Source organism: Zingiber officinale, chromosome 4A, assembly GCF_018446385.1.
Source record: "Zingiber officinale cultivar Zhangliang chromosome 4A, Zo_v1.1, whole genome shotgun sequence".
NCBI classification, from domain to species: domain Eukaryota; kingdom Viridiplantae; phylum Streptophyta; class Magnoliopsida; order Zingiberales; family Zingiberaceae; genus Zingiber; species Zingiber officinale.
The window spans coordinates 110193062-110218425 of record NC_055992.1 but is presented as its reverse complement, the minus strand read 5'-3'; the positions used below and the strand labels follow the sequence as shown (position 1 = coordinate 110218425).

General features: G+C 37.1%; 2 protein-coding genes across 4 annotated transcripts; both read left to right on the top strand.

Annotated features, from left to right (window-relative positions):
- The first annotated feature begins 1287 nt into the window (after positions 1–1287).
- LOC121970561 (putative aminoacrylate hydrolase RutD) lies at positions 1288–5584 on the top strand. Of its 2 annotated transcripts, none has more exons than XM_042521352.1 (11): positions 1288–1480; positions 1711–1954; positions 2598–2680; positions 2818–2918; positions 3742–3837; positions 3943–3996; positions 4093–4241; positions 4336–4453; positions 4629–4716; positions 4824–5027; positions 5168–5584. In XM_042521352.1, exons 1-10 carry the CDS (start codon positions 1393–1395, stop codon positions 5024–5026), a joined length of 1224 nt encoding a protein of 407 aa, XP_042377286.1. In that variant the 5' UTR covers positions 1288–1392; the 3' UTR covers position 5027; positions 5168–5584. The 2 variants fall into 2 exon arrangements, with proteins under 2 accessions (XP_042377286.1, XP_042377287.1); XM_042521353.1 differs by having other exon boundaries at positions 5155–5584.
- Positions 5585–8273: 2689 nt separating this feature from the next.
- On the top strand, positions 8274–13704 carry LOC121970560 (ferrochelatase-1, chloroplastic-like). 2 transcript variants are annotated; one of them, XM_042521351.1, is made up of 11 exons: positions 8274–8474; positions 8861–8967; positions 9148–9215; positions 9301–9485; positions 10105–10248; positions 10445–10546; positions 10947–11050; positions 11138–11264; positions 11590–11742; positions 11927–12027; positions 12944–13704. In XM_042521351.1, exons 2-11 carry the CDS (start codon positions 8891–8893, stop codon positions 13260–13262), a joined length of 1380 nt encoding a protein of 459 aa, XP_042377285.1. In that variant the 5' UTR covers positions 8274–8474; positions 8861–8890; the 3' UTR covers positions 13263–13704. The 2 variants fall into 2 exon arrangements, with proteins under 2 accessions (XP_042377285.1, XP_042377284.1); XM_042521350.1 differs by having other exon boundaries at positions 8275–8474; positions 9142–9215.
- Positions 13705–25364: the final 11660 nt, after the last annotated feature.

Here is a 25364-nt window from a genome sequence, read left to right as displayed (position 1 = left end):
TGTGGAGCTGGAAATGTTGCCAGCCCAACCAACCAAATTAAGCTAGTTCAAATGCAATGTTGAACTCGTGCACTACAGTCAATCGGTTATGGAAACGCCACGACGGCATGAATTAGCTTCCCAATTCATTTACACTTAAATCTTGCAATAACACTTGTTTTTTTTAAAAAAAATATTATACTCTCTCTTTCCTTTGGCACTGATTGAGAGGAGGGGAGGGAAAGAAAAGAAAAGGAAGGAAAAGAAAAGAGAGGGAAAAGAGACTTAAATCTTTATTTGGAAAAAACAAGAAAAGATAATTTTTAACCTTAGCTATCCATGAAATGAACAAATTTTTATACAATCAGAGTGTAAGGGTAAAGAAAAATAAAAAAAAAAATTATGTTCTAATTTTATTCATTTTTTATTATATTAATTTTAAAAATTATTATTTTAGATATTTTTTGTGTCGCGATGAAAAATACTCACACTGTCCGTTGCTCGTACTCTGTGGATGGCGATGTCGACGCTAATTTTGACATTGACGTCGATGCTGACTTTGATGCCCAACACTGACTTCTATGTTGATGTTAACTTCGACGCCAATACTAATACCGATTTTAACAAATGAATTATAATTAATTGAATGCGTAAGTTTTAATCAATAAATAAATATAAGATACACTATGTTATTGAATATTTAATAAAAATGATTTTTTATATAATTTTATATATTTAATTTTTATTATCTTTACTTTTCTTCCAAATAATAACACATATTTTATTAATAAAATTTTCCATCTTTTTGTTAAAAAAATATATGAATACTTACTTCCCATCTCTTCTCCTCCCATTAATAAACCTTCGCCAGTTTCATCCAAAAGCATAAATTTTTTCGATCGTTCAGTCAAAGCGGCAGGCCTGAATAGGCTACCTTTTTTTTATTATTATTATTATTATTATTATTTTTAAAACTGCTTTGGCTGACTTGAGGTTGAAAGGGTCCACCACCGACCATAACACACTTTAACCATAATCGTTATAAAATCTCAGCCAGATAATTAATTATTTCGCCGACAATTATTTTATTTCCTTATTTAAAAAACAGATAATAAACTAATCATAATATACAGTCTATTTTGATTGTGCACCTGTACTCCTCCTATTCTCCGTTCCAAAGACATCCGGATGACGTGGCTCCAACACCAATCCATCCACGTCCACGCGTCCACCCTTTTTTCCATCCTCTGCCCCTCCGTTCCTCTCCCTATATATACCTGCTCCCCGTCTCCATCGTTCCATCTACTCATTTGCTTTGCATCTCAACCGAATTCAAACATTTGTTTGGGTGGTAAAGTTTGGTTCCTCGTTCCAATTTGGGAAACGTTTTTCTTCTTTTTCATTCTGTTGAAGATGCCTTATTGTGAGCTGAGCAGCAATGGGATCCGACTGTTCTACAGGAGATATGGCCATGGGAGCACCAAAGTGCTCTGCATCATCGGTATTTGTCTCTCTCTCCCTCTTTTTTTTTAATTATTATTATTTTTTCATTTGTTTGCTCGATGTGCTGATTTTGTCTCTTTTACCTTCTGGAGAAATTTGGGGGGTATGGTGCTCCTCATAGTCGGTATTTCCTTTTGTTTTTATTTTCCCCCAGTTTTGTTTTGGTGGTGATGGGGGTTTTGAGCTCGGAGTTAAATTTTTAGTGTTTTGTTGATGGGTTTGGTGTAGGATTGGCCGGAACCCATGATTCTTGGAGGCCGCAGATAAAGGGATTGATTGGGGATTTGAAGCCCAGGGAGGAGGAGGAAGAGGAAGCCGCGTCGCCTGGGCCAGAGGAGGCTGGAGGAAAGCGATCGGATGTGGCCGATCAGAAGCGGCAGGAGGAGGAGGAAGAGGGCGGGATCGAGGTGTGCTGCTTCGACAACCGCGGGGCGGGGAGGAGCTCCGTGCCAACCACAAAATCCGACTACACGTAATTTCCCCTTTCTTTTTCTGCTGAATTTATTGCTGATGTCGATCCGGTTGGGATGAGTTTTGCATTAGATCATGGGTATTGCATTGATGGAAAAGTTTCAGTTCCCAAATGCGAAAATTCCTTCCTTTTCGTAAGTTCTTGCGGGGATTCGAAGCAATCGCCATTTTTTGCGAACTTATTCTTTATGGTCGGCCGATGGATTTTGTGGGGAAAAAGTTAATAGGCACCCTTTTTGTGAATTTGAATTCAGAAGAGAAACAGAAGTTAGGAACACCCATTTCCCCCTTTTTTTTCTTGTGAATATACTGTTTATAGTCGATGCCGATTGGATGGCAAAAAGCGTTTCCTTAAGATGTAAAATTTTCAGCTCCGAAATGTCAAAAACTCTTTTTTCCTTATTTATTTTGCGTGAATTTGGGTTGTTTGTTTAGTCTATTTCCTTCCATTCAGTGGACAATTTGGCATTGCTCAATTCTATTTTGTCAATGAAAACTCATTTAATTTTCTTCTAGTTGGTCAATCATTCCAACTTCCAATGCACTATTGGAGCAAAAGAAACTTAAATGTAGGTTCTCTTCAGATAGATTATTCATTCGTTGCATTGAGAAACCAACTCATCTGCTGTCCAACTTCTTTACAGAACAACGATCATGGCCAAAGATGCTCTGGCTCTGTTGGATCACTTAGGCTGGGAAAAAGCTCATGTGTTTGGTCACTCGATGGGTACGCATGACTTTGCCTCTATACAAATTATTTGACTAATCAGAAATGACAAGTCAATGATCAAATCTGACTCGGTCTGTTCTTCATTTTTCATTCTGTTTTCGTTTATATAACGTCGTGTGATGATTATTTTGCAGGAGCGATGATTGCATGCAAATTGGCAGCCATGGCCCCTGAGAGGATTTGCTCCTTGGCGTTGCTCAGTGTAACAGGAGGTGGCTATGAATGTTTCCCCAAGGTACATTTATGAGATTAACTTGGTGATGAAGTAAAACAATATTATTGGAGGTAGTGACTTTCTGGATCGGTTTCCTTTCCTCTTAGCAGACTCTTACAACTGGAAAATGATTCGGAAAAGAAAATTCATATGGCAAGCTAAAAATGTTAAGATCATGTGTCGGGAGGATCAAATAAAAAATAGTAATTAGATGTAACTTACCTAATAAACTGAGAGAAAATAAATTGGGATAGTATCACTGTATCAGTATGTTTAAAGATGCTCAATCAATAGTGATAAACATGCCTAAGAATGTTAGTCGTTTGGATGAGTTTATATGAGTACTTTTCGATTTATCCTAATGGTTGATGATAAATTTCCATATAGCTAGGCTGATCATCCGCATGATTAATTAGTTTGAAGAGCTGGATATGTAATGGCAACTAAAAAAAAGCTCAATAAATTTAATAATTGAAAAGGTTAAATTTACTTTTCCTCTATTTAGTAGACGAGGAACCTAAAGGAAACACCAACACGTTCTCTCGCCCAAATCTAATTTCAACCAATTTGGATGAAAAGGCAATAGCAATTGAATTTAAAATTAATCAGAAAAGCGAATTGATTTTTTCCTTTCTTTTAATAAAATTTTCAAATTTCCCTCCAGGATAAGGGGAATTCTACTACTTGCCTTTCCTTCGGGAAAAAAATAGCAAAAATATTTCTTCAAGAATTCTTTTATCTATTCGTTCTTAGTAGTTGTTTCCACTCCTGTAAAAATTTAGTCTTACAAAAATAACTAAGTTTTCCAATATGTTTATTGTTCTAATTCATTCACTTTTTGCAGATTGATCTGCAAACACTGTCCTTGGCATTTCGCTTCTTAAGAGCAAAGACCCCAGAAGAAAGAGCTAGTGTGGATTTAGAAACGCATTACACTAAGGTCAGCCAAACAGGAGATGTGATGGTTATTATTATACTTATTATTTATATTAGCTTTGTGAAATTATGTGAGGATTCAATGTAATTGCTTCTTGATTATGCGCAGGAATATCTAGATGAATATGTTGGATCATGCAAAAGGAGAAACATTCTTTATCAAGTGAGTAGAATTGTTGATACTTAACCTTGGACTCAAATATGTTGTGTGCCTAAACTTCTACTAAGGAAAAGTTTTATCTTTTTTGTGGAAACTTAGGAATATGTTAAAGCATTATCATCGAAGGGAATGCAATCTGCGATCGGTTTTGAAGGCCAATCCAATGCATGCTGGACACACAGTTTAACATCTAACGAGCTACGCACCATTCATACCTCGGGTTTTCTTGTTTCTGTCATCCATGGAAGGTTGGCAAATAACTTTTACTTGCTTCTGGCGTCCCTAATGTCTCCATTCTCCACACACCAAAACTAAACCACTTCATAATGCGACATTTGATAGGTGTGACATTATCGCACAGTTGGAACATGCAAGGAGGCTTGCGGAGAAGTTGCATCCTGTTGCAAAAATGGTAGAACTTCGCGGCGGACATCTAGTGAACCATGAGAGGCCAGATGAGGTATAGACTCTACATTGAGATGCAAATAGTGTTATTTTAGCTCTAGGATAAAACCTGTCTTCCAGGCAAAGAAAAAGAAATCACATGTTTTCTTGGTTATTTCCTAGAAGCTATCTTACTGTTTCGTATGCCCAATGCCGAATAACAAGTGATAAAATCAATCATAAATAATCAGATTAATGGTGCTCTCATGGACTTGATAAAGGCTTCAAAGTTGAAGTTGAAACCAGAGGAGTGGTCAAGCTTTGCAGTAAAACAATCAGGTAAACACCAGAATGATTTCAGTACCTATTTACACTCTGAACGTCAATGCCCAATATCAGGACTTCAATTGGAATTCTCATTCAATAATTGGCTTCTGTCTCAATAGGTTGGCTTGTGATGGGAGAACAGATGCCACTTGCAAAGAGAAACAATCATGGAGCCAGTCCTCTTCTAATAATGTTCAACCTACTAGGAAAGCTACCACTAAGCTGCATTTATTTCTTTGGATCTTTTATTATGGCATGTGAAAACATGAAAAACTCCTTCAACATACTGAAGCCAGTCAGAGTCGCAGCTTTGGATTCCTGAGGTAAATCTGCAATTGCTTAAATTTTACATATGGCGACCACACTAATTGGCATGTAGGTCTAATGAGTATGAAACAAGCAAACATCATGCATAGCCAATTAGAGGCTATATCCACTGATAGTAATTAGATCTATTTTGCAGGAATGTTAAGATAAGCCAATCGCCTTTACAATAGGAATGGCAACCAACAATTTGTATATTCTGATCTAGTGATATCCTTAACAATGTGTAAAAAGTTCCACCTGCTCAAAGAATAAGAAGCAGAGAACCACTGACCTTGTGTCGCTCATCACCGGAATGTGAGTTAATTGAATAACCACACTGCTTGCTCATTCAAAGGGGCATCTGTCGCTGTCTCATCTATCTTTTTCTGCGTCATGCTTCCTCTTCCTTTTTTGTTCTTGAGGAAGAGATGTGATCCGTGCATCAAGGATGAAAGCAAATCAGATTTCACTTGATTTGGATATGCTGCTTCTTGACCCTGTATCGGATATCGACAAGGAATAACTATGAAAAATGCTCTCCAGTCTTTAATGAGAAGATACATATTTTAGCTTTTGTATCATTTTGTCATTGCAACTGTTGACATCAGATTTCGATTGCAAAATATGCTGGAAGGGAATCTTAATGTGCAGCAAAGGAGCATGAGTGAGGACTTGGAAACGTTAAAACAATCAAATTTTGACGAGTGACAATGTAAAAGAAAACAAAACCTAGACTGATGAAAGATCCCCAAAACAGTGGACAGTATAGCCATGACAAACATTTTTTTTACTGTTTGGGAAATAGAGATATTGGAGTAAAAATATCATCATATCGCTGATCCTTCGTCAGTGGCAAGATGCCCGGTAATAGAGATATGATTTCAGGCAGCGTGGAGACAATTACACCTTTTCAAGGTCTACAGCATCTACAGCACCAACTGCTTCGCGATGGACATCTCGAGCCCATGATAGGCGTTTTGTCCCTCCACGTGATATTCCGGTAGCCGACTTCTCGGGAAGCAGATCTCCTCATTCATATAAAAATAGATATGATCGAATCGAGATGACGATCTAGTTGTAATTAATTACCCTTTCTTAAGATCATCATCTTCATCATATTATAATTTGGATAGAAGTAGATAGTCAGAGGCTATCCGTAGGTTGTCCTTTGCTCAACGTCTAACAATTTGGATATTTGTTCACTTTCGGCGGCTTTTGGACAGTTTTTGGCCGTCCTCTCCGATTCAAATTATAATCTGGTGGGGATAGTAAATTCAGAGAGGGATCGCAACCAATTGCGGTAAGATCACAATCATGATCCGACTGTAATTACAAGTGATCCAGCTCCTGATCCATTTTTTTATGGACCAAGAGACCTAGTCTCCTTATTTCGACGCAGAAGAATTTGTTTTTAGGTGTTAAATAGAAATACATTTTGGAATTTAGTCTTTCGGGGAAAAAAAATTTCTAATTCAACACAAACTGAAGCTTTCTTTTTTCCGAAGGCTTAGTTTTTAAAAGTTTATTAAATAAAAATAGTGTTTAAAATTTTCATGTAAATTTACTTCACTGACATTCCAATTGATGAGATTAGATTTGCTGTTTGGGAGAAATGCCCGGCCTCTAGTCATCACACACACAGAAAAAATTGAATCAGATAACATATTAGCATCTAAAATAGATTTTATATTGTGGATGTTAATTAATTATGTGACTATTTTATCCATTTTTAATGTGTAATAATTTTGCTTCATCTAAGAATTAATAATGTGATAAATATTTGAGCCTTAATCGAATTTTAGAGTTAGATATATGTCATGCCATTCACTAACTGAGGTAAATAATGATAATGCTAGTCAAGCGGTCATTTTATATATGATATCTTATATTTTTAACATTTGGGTCATTGATAGATGCTATACGAAGGATGACAGAATGATTTTGATGCAAAATGTGGAACCGTCACCTTAGCGGTTCCCTGGGTCCGACCCCACAGATGTTCAGAGAGGGTAAATCATGGTTAAATTGGGCGGGAGAGGTGACTGGGGGTCGAGTGGAATTTAAGCACAACAGACCGAGATTTTACGTCAGTGTGCAGCTGACGACCCTCGACGCTACGACCTTCGATGCAAGTGTCCAGGCACCTTACCAGCTGATCCAGCCCGTGGGGGCATGACAGAATGGTTTTGAGCATAGTTGAGGGGTGACCATAGTGCTTTTTTTAAGCATTATAGTCTTAGGAAGTCTTAGGTGTGGATAGTATAGAAGTTGTATGTTTAACTGAGACATGTAGTTATATTATTCTGTTTTGAGCATGATTGAGGGGTGCCCATAGTGCTTTTTTTAAGCATCATAGTCCTAGGAAGCCTTAGGTGTGGATAGTATAAAAGTTGTATATTCAACTGAGACATGTAGTTACATTTTTGATATTGACACAGAGACATCTTCTCATCAGGATAGATAAGACTATCTGAAAGATAAACAGTGCACTTTCTTTAGACAGGCGATGAAAACACAATAGCAAATATTCTTTAGGTGTCTCAGTTATGATTTAACGGAAGAAGATCATAAATTGACTACATATAAAATAAGAGATGTCTACTTACATAAGAATGTTACAAGTATTTGATCGTTGTTTCCATGGTGAACGTTTATTGACCAATTTAGTAAAAGATGATTACACTCGTTCTCAGTATTCCTATCAATTCATCCTAAGATCAACACAAAAGAGCATCTATTGACCAAAGTAAAACATTTTGTTATGTCTGCTTTGATAAATTTTACATGAAGAGTTAGAAATAATAATTTCTATAATGAGAATCAGTTGGATAATGAGTCAAGTACGTAAAACCATGTTTATCATTGAGGATATATTTTGATACGATGATTTGTCATGAACGCTATTGATCTCTATAGTTAAGGTATAAAAAAAATAAAAATGCTCATGCTCATGCGCTTAAAAACTATAAAGAGATATTATTTTAAAATTATAAGGGGGCGATAAAACTTTGTATAAATGCTAGGAGTGATATGAAAAAATTTCATTTCTCGAGTCAAAGCTATAACTCTCCGTGGAACTTCGGTGGGCTCCTCGCCTACAGTCTGGAAGTTCACCTCGCTGTTGATTGCCAAGATAAAGGACCGGCGGAAACAAATGTCGGACCCACATCTAGCTACCAATCCAACAAGCGGGTCCCTGCATCATCCCTTTGACCCTCTTCGCTTTGTTAGCCGGTTTGGTTGGCGATTTGGTGGCCATGATGTAACGGGAGAGTAGGCTTTTTTTTCCGGTAGCCTAATTTGACCGCAAGGAAGCAACCACGCACTTGCTCCCGTTACCTTTCCAGGCACCTCTCTCGGTGCGGTCGCCTACTCGCTAGTCGCTCCCTTCTCGCTCTCCGATCCAGCGATCCACTGCTAACCCTATTCCATCTGAAGTTTTTGGAGTTTTGATCGATTGAAAGGTGCGCCTTCTTCCACCTCTCCAAGCCATCTTCTCCGAAATCTCTGTTTTTTTTAGATGTCTCTGGATCTACTTCTGTATTTCTAAAGTTTAGTACTGATGCAATATTGTTGCTGGAATCATAATTAGATTTTCCATCAATTAGATATCGTATTTGTTGGTTCGGACACGGCGAGTTGACTTGGAACTAAGATTGATTTCTGCGGAAAAAATCTGATTTGTTCACAGATGATCCGTTCTATTTATTTGATCTTACACATATATATGAGAACCACATGGAGTTGCATTTGCTTTGGTGCTTTATTTTATTTTACAGTTTTGATATGATATATTATGATTGTTAATAGACCTTAATCCTTTTTCCCCTATTTTTTTCTTGCTCATCAGACGGAATTTTGATTGATCTGCGCTTGACGTATGGAAGCTCTGAATTCTGCGGTTGCTCAAACCAACATCCTAGAACTTAGGAATCGGAGCAGTGTTTCTAAACATTTGTGAGCGTTACTTTTCCTCTCCTTGAATGTTTCCTACCTTATATTTTTCAATCGGATTCCTCTTTTTAGTTATAAAATTATTTCGTGGTTGTTATTTACCTCATTGTTCTTTGCCCACGATTCTCACTACATCCTTAAAGATGTGCTAAGAGGTAAATTTTGTTTCATGTCAAGGCTCAGGAGAAGTACTTCGTTATCATGTGCCAAGTTCACTTCTAATTTCCCTAACTATGGTCTTCAGAAAATTGGTAGGCCATCAAGTTCATTTGCCTTATTTAGTTTTATATCTGATGTCATCAAGTGGAATTTTTTCTCAATCTATTCATATTCCAGTCAAGAAACACAACCATGCCGGAAGTATAAAATGTTCCACTGAGGCATATCTTCATGATCTGAATTTCCCCAAACTTGCTTCAAGTACTGCTGAAGAAAAGGTCGGTGTGTTACTGTTGAACCTTGGTGGTCCAGAGACTCTTAATGATGTTCAACCATTCCTGTATAATTTATTTGCTGATCCAGTAAGTTATTCTGCTCAAGTGCCAACTTTTGTTATGTTATAGAGGTGAATAACAGATATTGCCATCTCATCCATGTCCTTGTGTGCTTACTTGTTCGGATTTTGCCAATGCAGTGTTTGTTGCTTCCTTTAATCTGCTGCTTATTGTTAATCAGATTCTTAAATTGTTTATTTAAGCCACCGCTTCTGGGTAGAAGCATTTGAAACTCTGTTCTATACTGTCATGCTAAGTTTGGCAATACACAAGGACATCGAGCACAAAGAATAAGACTTAAAAAGAGAGTTCTGGAGAGTGAAGCAGCTATAGTGTCTTTTTTGCCCTTGATTGAGGCTATCACTGATAGTATTTTAGTTGGAGGGCATGCAGCAATAACTACATAGTTGTTGCACCATCAGAAACATTAGCTCAGATTGTTCAATTACTAAATATGGACATGATGTGAAAAAATGCATGGGACAAATCAAATGTTTATATGCTATATTCTATCCTCTTATGCATGCAAGAACTTTAGTGCACACCTTCTTCATGTTATATAAAACAAATTCTTGAGTTTGGTCTTTTCTTATTTTACTAGTTGCTTTACCTAAGATGTTTTGTTTTTCTCATGGTTTTGTTTTAGGATATAATACGACTTCCTAGGTTATTTCGGTTTCTCCAACGACCTCTGGCCAAGCTGATTTCAGTTGTCAGAGCTCCAAAAAGTAAGGAGGGTTATGCTGCTATTGGTGGTGGGTCACCTTTAAGGAGGATAACTGATGAGCAGGTCCATAATCTGTTCTCTTGCAGCTATTTCTTACTAAAAGGAATTTTACATGTGAATCATTTGCTCCCCGAAGAATTGATATCTGAGCTAAAATTTTGGCAGAATTTTATTTTGAATCTAAACCTGTCTCTCTCATTTGTCATTTTGAAAAATTTTCCTGTGGTTGACTTAATTGAATTTAAATAAAAAAATTCAGGCAGAAGCACTAAAATTGGCTCTCAAAGACAAGAATCTGAATGCCAATGTGTACGTTGGCATGAGATACTGGAAGCCTTTTACTGAGGAAGCTCTTCATCAGGTAACTTCATTTGTATGCTCTAAGCTCTGTAACTGTCTTGTGTGTTTCTCATTATCTATTAATTGCTTTTGTGATGCCTTTGATTGTTGAATCCTGGAGCTATGCATCATGTTTACATCACTCTTAGGAGCAAAACCTTCCTTATTTCTCCATTCAGTGGCAATTTTCATGCATTTTCATACTGTTAATTATGCAAATTTACACTGATAGGAGAAGTTACTACACATTATGCAAATGCTACAGTAGATTTGGTTCTATCTCAAAGTGATTATCTGCTATTTGATTAATCATACTCATAGCAATGGTAACTACATTGTTACCTGCAAGTTCTTGCTTGAGTTGATATTCTCCAAATTCTCCAGCTAAGTTATATTCTTATTAGTCACCTATCTGATGACAGATAAAGAAGGACAGGATAACAAAGCTTGTTGTACTTCCTCTTTACCCTCAGTTCTCCATATCTACTAGTGGCTCTAGCATCCGCGTACTACAGAGCATTATCAGGTGGATATTCCTCTTTATTCTTAGTTAAATGTTATCTGTTGCCTAAGCTTGGTTCTTGTTTGCTTACTGTGACATGACATATTGTAGGGAAGATGATTATTTTTCAAGACTACCAATATCTATTATCGAATCATGGTATCAACGTGAAGGTTACATCAAGTCAATGTCTGAATTGATAGAAATTGAACTGCAGAAGTTTACTAAGCCTGAAGAGGTAACTGTTTGATTAATGTTGAATTACCTTTCTCCACTTTATTAATTAATGCCACATTTATGCACGATGAGAGCTTTTCTTTGCTTGCTAATCATGGTTTGTGAGCTTTTCTTTTCTTATCCATGCTTTGGTCCCACATTTTCAGATCAGTGAGGTTGTCAGGTTATGGTGCTTAAGATGTTAAACTTTCGGTTTAGGCATTTAAAATCTGGCAGAGTCAATAGAAAAATAAGGATGAAATACACCATTGTGGTAGTTAATGTAGTTGGTTTTCCATATTTTTGCCAGTTGGTTTGGTGGCCTGATGAAATAGGCTATATTGCAGGTCATGATATTCTTCAGTGCACATGGAGTTCCACTCAGTTATGTCAAGGATGCAGGTGATCCATACAGGGATCAGATGGAGGATTGTATCACCTTGATCATGGCCGAATTAAAATCACGAGGAATCAACAATACACACACTCTAGCTTATCAGGTTTAGTAACTTATCTATCTTTTCAACACTCAAACAACAAGTTGTTTTCCAATTATTAGTGGTGCTATTATGTAAGTTTATAATATATTTTAAAGGAATATTCATGTCATTTACCATATCATGGTTTGTTAGAGATTTTTCTGTTTGGTTGTTGTTTGTTCATGTATTTTTTTACCCATTGCAGAGTCGAGTTGGTCCTGTTCAGTGGTTAAAACCATATACCGATGAGGTCATAGTCGAGCTTGGTCAGAAAGGTGTAAAGAGCCTTCTTGCAATCCCTATAAGGTAACTTGTTCTGTCTAACCTCGTCATCAAATCTTTTCCAGATTAAGCTGAATTGTTGTATGGTTATACAAAGTTTTTGGCCAATCAGTTGCAGTTCCTTGCAAAGAATCATATCCTGCATTAATTCATCACCTAAATTTGTAGGAAGTATTTCTTTGATCATGTCACACATCAGGTTTTTGTAGCCCATGCTTGTATGTGCTTTATATGCTTGTATGCCAAAATTGACTTAAAAAATTATAATTTGATGGAAACTGGCTTTCTTTTTTTTTCAGTGAAGCTAAACTTGATAGGAGAATCATTGAAAAAGAAATTAAGACCTCAAGCTCAGCTATGGGATAAAAGACCCACTTGTTATATAACATATGTATTAGAAGAAATTTCTCAAATTTTTGTTAGATTTATCTGAGAAGTTGATCTGCCGGATCATAGTAAGTTATAATATATGCATGAAAAAAGTATAATAGGAAATATGAAATGGTGGATAATGAGGTAGAGCAGCAGCAAAACTATTAGAAAAGGAGGTTAAATCAGCCATATTAAGATAACCATCTAGGAAGGTCCTATTGATATCCAAAATTTTTTTAATAACCACAAGTCAAGTTGTAATGTTATTGTGAATCAATAAAAGTTTGGGTAATGAAAGATCCAAGTGTTGGCTAGGTACTTGTCCTATAGTAAGACTATGAAAACTGTATCCTACCCCATAGGGTGCTGCTATTTTAGTTTCTTAACTAATCTAGCACACATACTACTTTAGATAGTTGAAAAGGCCGGCTACATGCGGTAGCAACTTTTACACGGTAATTTAAAGGGAAAAATTGGGTTATGTTGGAAAAAGGATGTTTAACTAGTTTGTATATTTGGTGATTGCCGTGGTGAATGATATTGATATCCTGCTCTTCCCTCTTTACAGCTTTGTCAGTGAGCATATTGAAACTCTTGAAGAGATTGACATGGAGTACAAACACTTAGCTCTCGAATCAGGCATTGAGAACTGGGGCAGAGTGCCAGCTCTGGGTTGCACCTCTTCCTTCATCTCTGATCTTGCAGATGCTGTTGTTGAAGCTCTTCCTTCTGCTTCAATCTTGGATGCAAAGAATAGTTCCGCTCCAACCGAGACTGAGATAGATCCTCTGCAATATGCGATCAGCTTTCTTTTTGGCTCATTCTTTGCACTTTTTTTGTTGTTGTCTCCTAGGGTCCTTTCTGCATTTAGGAATTCCCTCTTCTAATGCACCATTTTTGGCCAAATATACACCAAGGATTCTGTTGAACCCCCCAAGTCGTCACTGAAAATGATGGCTTCAAAGCACATGGTTTGATCGTCCTCAAATATTATTAGCATGCATAAAGTCTAGCATTAGATTCATGTAACTGCCTTGAACTCGTAACACAACTCGATATGATTCTATACCTGTCAGAGCTCACAAAATTTAGTATCTACATCAAAATGATTTTCTACATCAGTCACTGTGATCATGTGATCAGATACCTTCGTTGAGCTATGATTGTCCTTCAAAATAATGTTGGATACCATTTGTTGGGATTAAAATTGTATTTTTTTGATCAAATTTAAAATATTTAGATCAAAATTATTACATCTTTTTATTAAGAAATACAATAGAATGTATTTTTTTCTCTATATTGTTATAAATATAGCGTCTTTTATCCATACTTCATATTTGTCTACTATCTGTTTGAATGGGTGGAAAATCTAAAGAGGGGCTTGAGTTTAACAGATATAATAACTGCATAACTTGCAAATGCAAATCCTAAACAATTCCAATGACCACCACAAACAGCTTGAAATCCAATTCATTTTTTTTTGGATGAATTGTACTTTTGTATGCCCTAATAAAATACGACTCATTTTGATAATTGATGAAATTTTTTCATGAAATTAGGTCGGTGAATTAGGCGATTTGCAGAGTTGGATACTAAATTAAAAATAAAATAAAAGAGAATGAGTTTTTCCTGAAATCAGATCCGACCCGACTGTGCCTATAGGCTATAGGGAAAGGGCTGTGGTCTTTTAAAGTCACTATAAGGACCAAAATCTAAATGATCAAACTCTTACAAACCGTGCGATCCAATTAGACGACCAAAAACGAACGTTCTAGATGTATGCATCGGTCCGAGTTGGAAATAAACCCGTCATGAACCGCCCCCACGAGGCTTAGCTGAGGTGAGGTGGTAAGTGGGGTTTAGGAATCCAAATTCGTTTCAAATTTAAGACGAATCCTAATTCGTCTTAAATTTTATCTCAAAATAAAAAAATAAAAGTTTTTCTATATTTTTATTTTCTTTATCCTATTTACATATCAAATACATTATTATATAATCTGATCTATAAATCTCTTATCATCCCGATATCCAAATTTAAAATATATTAGTCAAACTTTAACGCACATCGTATTTATACACATCCAAACAAATAAAACTACACATCCAAAAAACAACAAAAACTACACATCCCATATCAACATTCAAATATGTCAACTCAACACACATCATATTTACACATCAAAACAAGAACTAGTTTGGTTCAACAACTCATAATCCAAATAACAAATACCTCAAAGCATCTAAAGCATAAAATAAAATACTAATCGTCATGCTTCGGGAGCTTCGTGCACCTTCTTCCGTTCTTCGTTCTTCTTTTCCCGCGTCAAATTACAAATGAATAATAACTAACATTTATAACAAAAAAAAAAATCTAAAAACATATCAATGTTATCATATTAAAATAAGACATCTAAAACTTATGCAACTAAATTTTTAATGGCATGCCCCCTTGCCTTTATTTTTGCTTTTCTCATTCTTTAAATTTCCTTGTGGTTCCTAAAGGCTACAAGGAAATCTTGATCGTTCTCTTAAAGATTAGAGAGGGGTAAACAAATCAACCAAAGTGAAAAATAAGTTTGCTTCAATTATCTCAATTCCTTTTTTTTATCTCTTCAAGGTGAGCTTCAACTTTGCACAAAACCCACTAACCATCATAAGATCAAAGTGAACTTCAACATAAACAGTGGAGTTTCATAGCTAGAAGGAGCAAGAAATCCAGGCAAGGTCAACCAAATAAATATAGAGGAAGTAAAATAGTTGGACTGTAGAATTTTAATATAAAATAATTTTTACACCGTTAATACAGTAATATCATTAGTTCATACCAACAAGAATAAGAAAATCCACTATTGTAATCCGAAGATTTTTTTTCTTATACACCTATATATTCTTTTGTTAAACGTCTTGTCCAAATCAACTGTGTCCTCATCCTATCACCATGTTATGTTATGTTTTTAAAATTATTCATCCAATTGATCATTTGATAGTGCAAATATTCTTTTACCTAAGGATTTCAATAATGAATGCATATGATTCTACTATCTAGTTTTTGTGGCACACTATATGAATTATTAATATCTGGATATAATGTGTCCTAATACATGGTTATTATAATATATCAAAGAATTAGATAGCACAAAAATATCATTTATCCTTATTTGCATGAAACATACATGGAAAAAAACTTTTAATTAAGCGTAATAAAAATGTATAGGTCATGTAATAAAAAATACATGTATCAAATGTTTATGACATAATAAAAGTATTGAAATATATATAACTAAATTTGCATAGATTGGTAGTAGACAAATAAAAAATATAAAACATGGTATAACATGCAAAGTATCAAGGTAAAATAAAAACATAAAAGAAACTATAACAATACATGCTAAAAAAAAATTCTAATATAAAACTTATCATAAATTAACTAAGATTCACCACCATCACCATCATCATGATCACCATCATCACCGTCACTAGGAGGATCTTGACTTGGAGCAAAAATTAACTGAAAATGTCGCAAAATCAATTCCTGATTTAGGCGCATTTGTCTCATTTCTTCATCCCTTTCATTTAAAATCTCCTTCAACTGTGGAACGACTTCAGTCAAGTGATTCATCTGCTGGGTCTGTGAGGAGGAAGAAGATATACGACCAACTCTATGGGTTATGCTCAAAGAACTCATTCCAAATATCTTTCCTCCTTTTTTTACTCTCTACTCACCTGTAGCTATAAATTTAAATCAGTACCAACATATGGCTCAGGCCCCTCCATATCTGCGCTAGCAGAACCCAAACATCTCTGTGCTACCTCTAGTTCATCATATTTCTCTTGTATTGTAATAAAAAAATAAAATATAATTATAATAACATTAATTTAGGAACGCAAGACTATAAAGTTATAGTGGGTACATTAATAATAGAAGCTAAGTTATAAATTTAGATCTAAAATTTATTCAAACCTTGATTGCTCTAGCTCTGTCCCCGCTCCAAGTCTTATCTTTTTTCTGAAAGGTGCGGGTAAAAGTTTCTATAAATATATGCTCCTTTCCTAGTTCTTTGGACTAAAAAGAGATGATTAAAGATAATTAAATAGTGTCAAATAGATTAAGAAAATAATGGGAGTGTTAAAAAATTACCAATCTACATCTATGCTCATCAATATTGATAGATCCTTTCACATATGTAGCAGACATGTGTCCAGAATTAAAAGATTGATTTGTTTTATTCTGGTGACTTCTTGTTTTAAACTCCTCAGTTTCCCAATAATTGGTAATCCTTATCTAGTTTTCCTCAGTGATGAATGGTGGTTTTTTTCCCTTTTGACTTCGCATGATTTAGTACTTGGCGAATGTGATCGTCACATTTTTTTCATGAAAATTCTTCTTATTTCCATCTCATCGCTCATGTCCCAAGTGAATGATCACTGTAATAGAAAAAATAATAATTATTTATATATTTACTTTCATTTAAGATATAAAACAAATGAGATATACCCTAAATTCACTCCACCATAACTCTCTAGTCGGTGCTAGAATGCTAGTATAACTCATCGAGTCCCCTCTCTAATGGTTATTCATGATTCGATTAATCTCGTGAATAACATGGACAGAATTATCAAACCTATTATAATTTACAAAAAACATGTTAAATAATTATGGAAGTTGAAAAAAATAAAATATTTCAAATTTACTTACAAATCTCCACAAGGGGCTATAGACTCTCGAGTGTCTGGCCTCTCAACAATCGAATGTCGGGAAGGAATGGAAAAGGCTACTGGGGACTCGATCGTCGAAAGTACAACCGAAGGGGAAGGGGAAGGCGATGGTGCACAAGAAGGTATTGTTGAAGGTGTATGCGATGGTCCTGTAGTGTTTGCCTCAGAGGTGGATTTACATATGGACTGGGGGGGGGGGCACGACCCCCAGTCCACGTGTAATATTTATAAGTAATATACTAATATATTATTATTATTATTTATAAGTTAATTAATGAGAAAGGCAAATAGGTATTCTGATTTGGGAGTTCAACATTTCGAACTAGTCTACGGTGCAGGCGGCAGCGACACGGCGGGAGTGACTACTCGCTCCGCAGTAGGCGCAACTCTGGTGTGGAGGTCTCAGATCTCTGCGAAACTACGACGAGAACGTTCTCGATCCCGATTCGAGAGAAAGGTGCAATTCCTCTTCTCCTTAATCCTTACTCCTTAGGGTTTTGAAACTCTTAGAACTGAGAAGGGGAAAAAATCTTTATTTTGGTTGGTGTTTCCATATTCATTTCTTTATCCTACCTTCCCTTTCTAGTTCCTCGATCGATCATCCTTCTAAATTTTATGTGTAATATGTAGATTGTAGAACTTTGCCCCTTTTTTTTTGTTTAAAGCCGTTGGCTATTGCCTGTTGATCCTGTTAGCTAGAGCCCTAGAGCCAATCATTTGATGATTGTATTTTGGACTTGTTGTATCATATTCTATATAAATAAAGGTATTTGGTTTTTGATTATTATACTTACTTGTATTGGTGCCAAATAAACTAAGTATAATAATGTCCTTGAGTAGAAGGTTCTTACCTATATCAATCGATTGGTTGAATCGATAGTGAGATGATATAGGGAATACTACTCTTAATCATTCCTAGTCGAGTATTAACATTCAGGGACAATGTTAATGCAATAAGACTAGCATGTAGGTCAACTCGATGACTTGATCTCACAAGTCATGGATATAGAGATATCAAGTTGACACATGGGTATGCATATGAGAATGTATATTGAATGACCCTCCATGAGAAAGTATCATGGATCGTTATATGAGTGTCATATACTTTCTCATGTGGCTATTAGTATGACAACTAGTCCTTAGACCTGAAGTCACCATGGTTCCCTACATAAGGAGTTATGTACTTTGGTTTCGTCAAACGTCACCCGTAACTGGGTGGACTATAAAGGCGATTACTGGGTATGTAACAAATTATGCGGAGGGATGTGAGTGATGTAGATGGGATCTATCCCTCCTATATGACGGGAGAGACATCGATATTCTTGATAGAGTGAGACCACGAAATGCATGGCCATGCCCAAATGAGTCAATATAAGATATTGAGCTCATTTGATTTAGTGAGTCTACTTGGGGTTCAAGATTTAGATTGATCAGAGGATGACACGGTCTATGCCTCACATTGATCAATCTAGATGTTTAGGATAGACGGACACTTGTCATATATTGTGAGGAGTCACAATTAGTAGTCACAAGGTGATGTTGGATCTCAACATTCTTGTAACTTGGGTAGCAATGATGTATTGCTAGATGCCACTCATTGCTTATGTTTCTAAAAGAGTTTAGAAACATTGCCAACGTTACAAGAACCTATTGGGTCACACAGAAAGAACAAGTGGATGGAGATTAGGTTCATATGATGAATCAATTGGATTAGGTTCATATGATGAACCAATTGGATTAGGTTCATATGATGCACCAAAGATTGGATTCAGATTAATTCAAATTAGACTTATTGAGTTAGACTCAATTAGATTCAATTGTTGAATGAGTCTAATTTAAAGTTGATTCATTGGGTCAATTTATATTAATGAATTGAGATTCATTAAATTAAAATTGACTTGAATCAAAGGTTGGATTTAACTCAACAAGGAAGAGAATTGGTCAATTTTGACTTGACTAAATGGAAGTTGAAACATCAAGTTTGACTTGATGTATTGCCACATCATGAAGGTTGACTCATCCTACATGACATGACTAACCTTGCCACATCATCTCCACATCATCAAGGGATATCAAGAGGTTACAAGCCTCCTTTCTATTTAATGTGGCCGGCCACATTAAATGGGGAGTTACCCATGTGTGGCCGGCCACATAAAGAAAAAAGGAGTTTCATTTTTGTGGCATTGATTTGGTGGTGTTGAATGCTTCTTCCTCCTTAGCTCTCTTCCTCCTCCTTCTCCTCTTCTTGGCCGAGAGTTTCAAGCAAGGGAGAAAAAGGTGAATGATTTTAATCCAAGAAGAAAGGTTAGTGAAAGTCACATAGATTTTAGAGGAGTGTATTCTCTTCTTTTTCCTTTCTTCTTCTTCCAATCTCATCCGAGAGCACCAATAAGTGCTAGCACACTTGTGGTGTTCTCTTCTCCATCCTTGAGTGTTAGAGAACATTTCTTGTTCATGTGGATACTTTTAGAGGATTGTCTACGTTGACAATCTTGAGATCCGGCGTACCTTGGACTTGCGGGATTGCGAAGGGTTCCGCTTCAAAGGTATAACCTTTTTCCTTTGTAGATCTAAGTGTAGATCTAGGTAAACTCGTACTCGTAGTTTTTTTTCAATTTTTTTTTTGCACGGATCCGTTGGCTAGGGAGTTTCGGGGTTTCCGCGACTCAAAAAAGCGATTTTCGCGGCCCGAAAATCCCAACAGTGGTATCAGAGCCACGTGTGAAGGTGTGTACGAGTTTATTTTGGTTTTTATGAAAAATAAACATTCTGTGAATTTCTGTAATTTCATGATTTTTATAGTTTTAAAGGGTAATTTTCTCGTAGAAGCGAAGCACAAGTGTTTCGGCACTTGTAGGCTTCGGCTACCGGGAAGATTTTTCCAAAACGGCTTGGTTTCGCTCCAAAACCTTTTGGGACAGCGGGCTAAGGCACTGTAGGATCGTTAAGGAACCCTCGCGATGGTTAGATCGCGGGTAGGGGCGCTTCCCCTGGCTCCGCAAGGGGATTCGTTCCGCGATTGAGTCCGAAAATCGCTAATCGGGACCGCCAGGAAAAATTTACTCATAAAATTGTAAAAATTATGAAAAATTATGAAAAATATATAATTTAGAATTATATATTATTTTTGTGATAGTCATGGCCCAAAAAGACCCAATATGATTGGATTTGTGTTGTAATTTATAATACGGCCTGCGTGCCGTCATGTATTTGTGTGTTCTGTATTTGATACGCGACCTGCGCGTCGTGCCTCCCTATTTATATTCTGGTTGTAAATTAGATTTAGACTCGAATGTAACTCGAGTTTCAAAATTGTAATGTAAATTTTGAAGCGGTGAAAGGTTCACTCAAGACGGAGTTACGAGGAAAGCGCGAGCAACACAAGGTGGTCAAAAGGAAGGCGCTTGAGAAGCTATTGACCTTAGGTTGACCATCCGATCTTCTCATTGGCTTGAGAAGATCGTAGTATGGCCATGACATAATCACAAAATTATTTAATTAATTGCTTTTGTGTGTATGTGATGCATGCTAGTAAAATAGTAATTAATTAGTGCCTAACGATTAGATTAGATCTAAATCATGCACAAGATGCACCCTTACGATTAGATTAGATCTACATCGTGTACAAGATACACCTTATCGATTAGATTAGATCTATATCGAGTATATGATACAACATCGACATTTAGATTAGATCTAAATCACGACAACTCAAAATGTCTACCGTGTCGTGATACCTACTACTACCTCGATCACATGTCGTTGTTGAATCTGTCAAAGCAGAGCAACACATATTATCTTGGTAGGGTACGGAGGGACAATCTTGGTCCAGCCTATCAACGCATGGGTAAGTACAACTCAATTAGATTAAGTAACTAGTTAACTCAATTGGATCGAGTACAACTATAGACATTCTTCCAACGGTTGGAAAGATAGGACATAGATCCCATTTATATTAATTCTTGGGCGTATTAGTCAAAGCTAACTCAAGTTTTAATATAAATGCCGATAATGATCCTATAAACAAGAGTTGCATAGAGATGTAATTGGTAAATCGTTACCTACCGATCATACTAAATCTTGGGCGTATTAGCCAAAACTAACTCAAGGGTTAGTATGATGTGGATCTTGTCCCACATGAATTATAGAATTCAGTGGGAGCATCATTTAGTTAAAGACCTAATTAAATGATTTAAAAAAAATATGATATTTGTTTTCTGCATTTTTCTGTTGTAGAATTGTCATGACGTCAAACACGAACATCTTCTCTCTGCGTTCTGTCCTTAAGAAGGACAAGCTCAACGGAGCAAATTTCCTAGACTTATACAGGAATCTAAGAATAGTTCTCACTCAGGAACGTAAACTGTACGTTTTGGAGCAGCCCATTCCGGAGGCACCTCCTGCCACTGCCACGCGAGCAAACTGAGATGCTTACAAGAAGCATCAAGATGACGAATTAGATGTGTCCTATCTTATGCTCGCGACCATGAACTCTGAGCTTCAGAAGCAACATGAGTTGATGGGCGCTTACGATATGGTTGAACATCTTTGTCACCTATATCAAGGACAAGCAAGGCACTGGAAGAGGAACTCCAAAGAATACCTGGAAGATCTTAAGAAGAAGAGAAATAAGATTTCTACTTCAGGTATACATGTTATAGAAGTCAATCTCTCTATTTCTTCATCGTGGGTATTAGATACCGGATGTGCTTCACACATTTGTACTAATGTACAAGCGTTGAGAAATAGCAGGGCATTGACGAAGGGTGAGGTAGACCTACGAGTATGCAATGGAGCACGGGTTGCTGCTATTGCTGTAGGAACTTACTATCTATCTCTACCCTCTGGGCTTGTACTAGAATTAGATGATTATTGTTATGTGTCTGCCTTGACTAAGAACATAATTTCAGTTTCTTGTTTGGACAAGAAAGGATTTTCGTTTACAATAAAGAACAAATGTTGTTCCGTCTATTTAAACGATATGTTCATTGTAGTGCACCTCTGATGAACGGACTCTATATTCTAGACCTTGAGAGCCCTATCTATAACATAAATACCAAGAGGTTCAAGTCAAATGCCATGAACCAAACCTACCTCTGGCACTGTCACTTAGGTCATATAAATGACAAGCGCTTATCCCAGCTCCAAAAGGATGGTTTGCTGGACTCATTTGATTTTGAATTTTATGAGACGTGCGAGTCATGCCTACTAGGCAAGATGACCAAGACTCCCTTTAGTGGGCACAACAAAAGAGCGACTAATTTGTTAGGACTCATACATAGTGATATATGTGGCCCTTTCAATGTCACGGCTAGATGCGGTTATAGGTACTTCATCACATTTACTGATGACTTCAGTAGATATGGTTATGTGTACTTGATGACACATAAGTCTGAATTCTTTGAAAAGTTTAAAGAATTCAAGAATGAAGTATAGAACCAGCTTGGCAAGAGTATTAAGATACTTCGATCAGATCGAGGTGGAGAATACCTTAGCCATGAGTTTCGTGACTATCTAGCTGAGTGTGGGATTCTATCCTAACTCACTCCTCCTGGAACACCAAAGTGGAATGGTGTATCCGAAAGGAGGAATCGTACCTTATCAAATATGGTACGGTCTATGATGAGTCACACAGATCTTCTGATATTCCTTTGGGGTTATGCTCTAGACACGGCAGCTTTTATACTCAACCGAGTTCCATCTAAGGCCGTGATAAAGACACCATATAGGATATGGACTGGGAGAGATGCCCAGGTATCTTTCATGAGGATTTGGGGTTGTGAGGCCTACGTTAGACGTCAAGTCTCAGATAAATTAGGACCCAAATCCGACAAGTGCTACTTTATAGGATATCCCAAGGAAACTAAGGGATATTACTTCTACATTCCCAGTCAGCACAAGATAGTTGTGGCAAAGATTGGAGTCTTTCTAGAAAGAGACTTTGTTTCTAGAAAGACTAGTGGGAGTACATTCAATCTTGAAGAAGTTCAAGATGCAAATCCTAGCACTGAAGCCTCGATGGAAGTTGAAGTGGAACCACAAAGTGTTGTGGATGATGTTGTTCCACAGAGAGTTGAGGAACAACAACCAATTCAAGTAGACCTACCTCTTCGCAGGTCTGATAGGGTACGTCGTCAGCCTAAGAGATACTCATTTCTCTTGTCTGACCATGATGACGTTGTGCTCATAGAGGATGAGCCTATCACCTATCAGGAAGCTGTGATAAAACCAGATTCTGAGAAATGGTTAGAGGCCATGAGATCCGAAATGGAATACATGTGCACCAACCAAGTATGGACTTTGGTTGATCCACCTGAAGGGGTAAAATCCATAGGGTGTAAGTGGGTCTTTAAGAGAAAGACTGACATGGATGGACTTATCTATAAGGGTCGCTTGGTAGCTAAAGGTTTCAAGCAGATTCATAGTATTGACTATGATGAAACCTTTTCTCCAGTAGCGATGTTTAAGTCCATTCGGATCATGCTTGCTATTGCAGCTTACCACGATTACGAGATCTGGCAGATGGATGCCAAAACCGTGTTTCTGAATGGAAACCTACTCGAGGATGTGTACATGACACAACCTGAGGGTTTTGTAGATCCACAGCATAATAGCAGAGTATGCAAGCTGCATAGGTCCATTTATGGACTAAAGCAAGCTTCTCGGAGCTGGAATCTTCGATTCGATGATGCAATCAAACAGTTTGGTTTCATCAAGAACGAAGATGAGCCTTGTGTCTATAAGAAGGTTGTAGGGGATATAGTTGTCTTCCTCATATTGTATGTGGATGACATACTACTCATTGGGAAGGACATCCCTATGCTTCAGTCTGTCAAGACCTGGCTAGAGAGTTGCTTCTCAATGAAGGACTTAGGTGAGGCATCCCGCATTCTAGGGATACAGATCTATAGAGATAATCTAAGAGATTGCTTGGCCTAAGTCAGAGTACATACATTGACAAGGTACTCCTTCGGTTTGCCATGCATAACTCCAAGAAGGGATTTCTGCCGATGTCACATGGCGTGAGTCTTTCGAAGACTCAGGGTCCCTCTTCTAGAGAGCAGAGAGACCGCATCGATCAGATCCCTTATGCTTCAGCCATAGGATTGATCATGTACGCCATGCTATGTACTCGACCTGATGTCTCGTATGCTTTGAGCATGACGAGCAGATACCAGTCAGATCCAAGTGAAAGTCACTGGATAGCGGTCAAGAATTTTCTTAAGTACTTAAGAAGGACTAAAGAATATTTCTTGATATATTGAGGCGATGATGAGCTAGCTGTAAAGGGTTACAGTGATGCTAGCTTCCAGACCGACCAGGATGATTATCGATCGCAGTCAGGGTTCGTGTTTAGCATAAATGGTGGTGCTGTGAGATGGAAGAGTTCGAAGCAGGACACAGTAGCTGATTCTATGATAGAGGCCGAGTATATTGCTGCATCAGAGGCAGCAAAGGAGGCAGTTTGGATTCGCAAGTTCATCACTGAACTTGGGGTGGTTTCTAGCATTGCTGACCCTATTGAGCTCTATTGTGACAACAATGGAGCTATAGCACAGGCGAAGGAACCTCGCTCACACCAGCGGACCAAACACATACTACGGCGCTTCCATCTCATTCGAGAGATCATCGAGAGAGGAGAAGTGAAGATTTGCAGAGTACCTACAGAGGCTAACATCGCAGATCCCTTGACCAAGGCTTTGGCTCATTGGGACTTAGAGCCTACACTGATTGGCACTAGTGTTAGTGGGAGATTGTTAGCTAGAGCCCTAGAGTCAATCATTTGATGATTGTATTTTGGACTTGTTGTATCATATTCTATATAAATAAAGGCATTTGGTTTTTGGTTATTATACTTACTTGTATTTGTGCCAAATAAACTAAGTATAATAACGTCCTTGAGTAGAAGGTTCTTACCTATATCAATCGATTGGTTGAATCGATAGTGAGATGATATAGGGAACACTACTCTTAATCATTCCTAGTCGAGTATTAACATTCAGGGACAATGTTAATGCAATAAGACTAGTGTGTAGGTCAACTCGATGACTTGATCTCACAAGTCATGGATATAGAGATATCAAGTTCACACATGTGTATGCATTAAAGAATGTATACTGAATGACTCACCATGAGAAAGTATCATGGATCGTTATATGAGTGTCATATACTTTCTCATGTGGCTATTAGTATGACTACTAGTCCTTAGATCTGAAGTCACCATGGTTCCCTACATAAGGAGTTATGTACTTTGGTTTCGTCAAACGTCACCC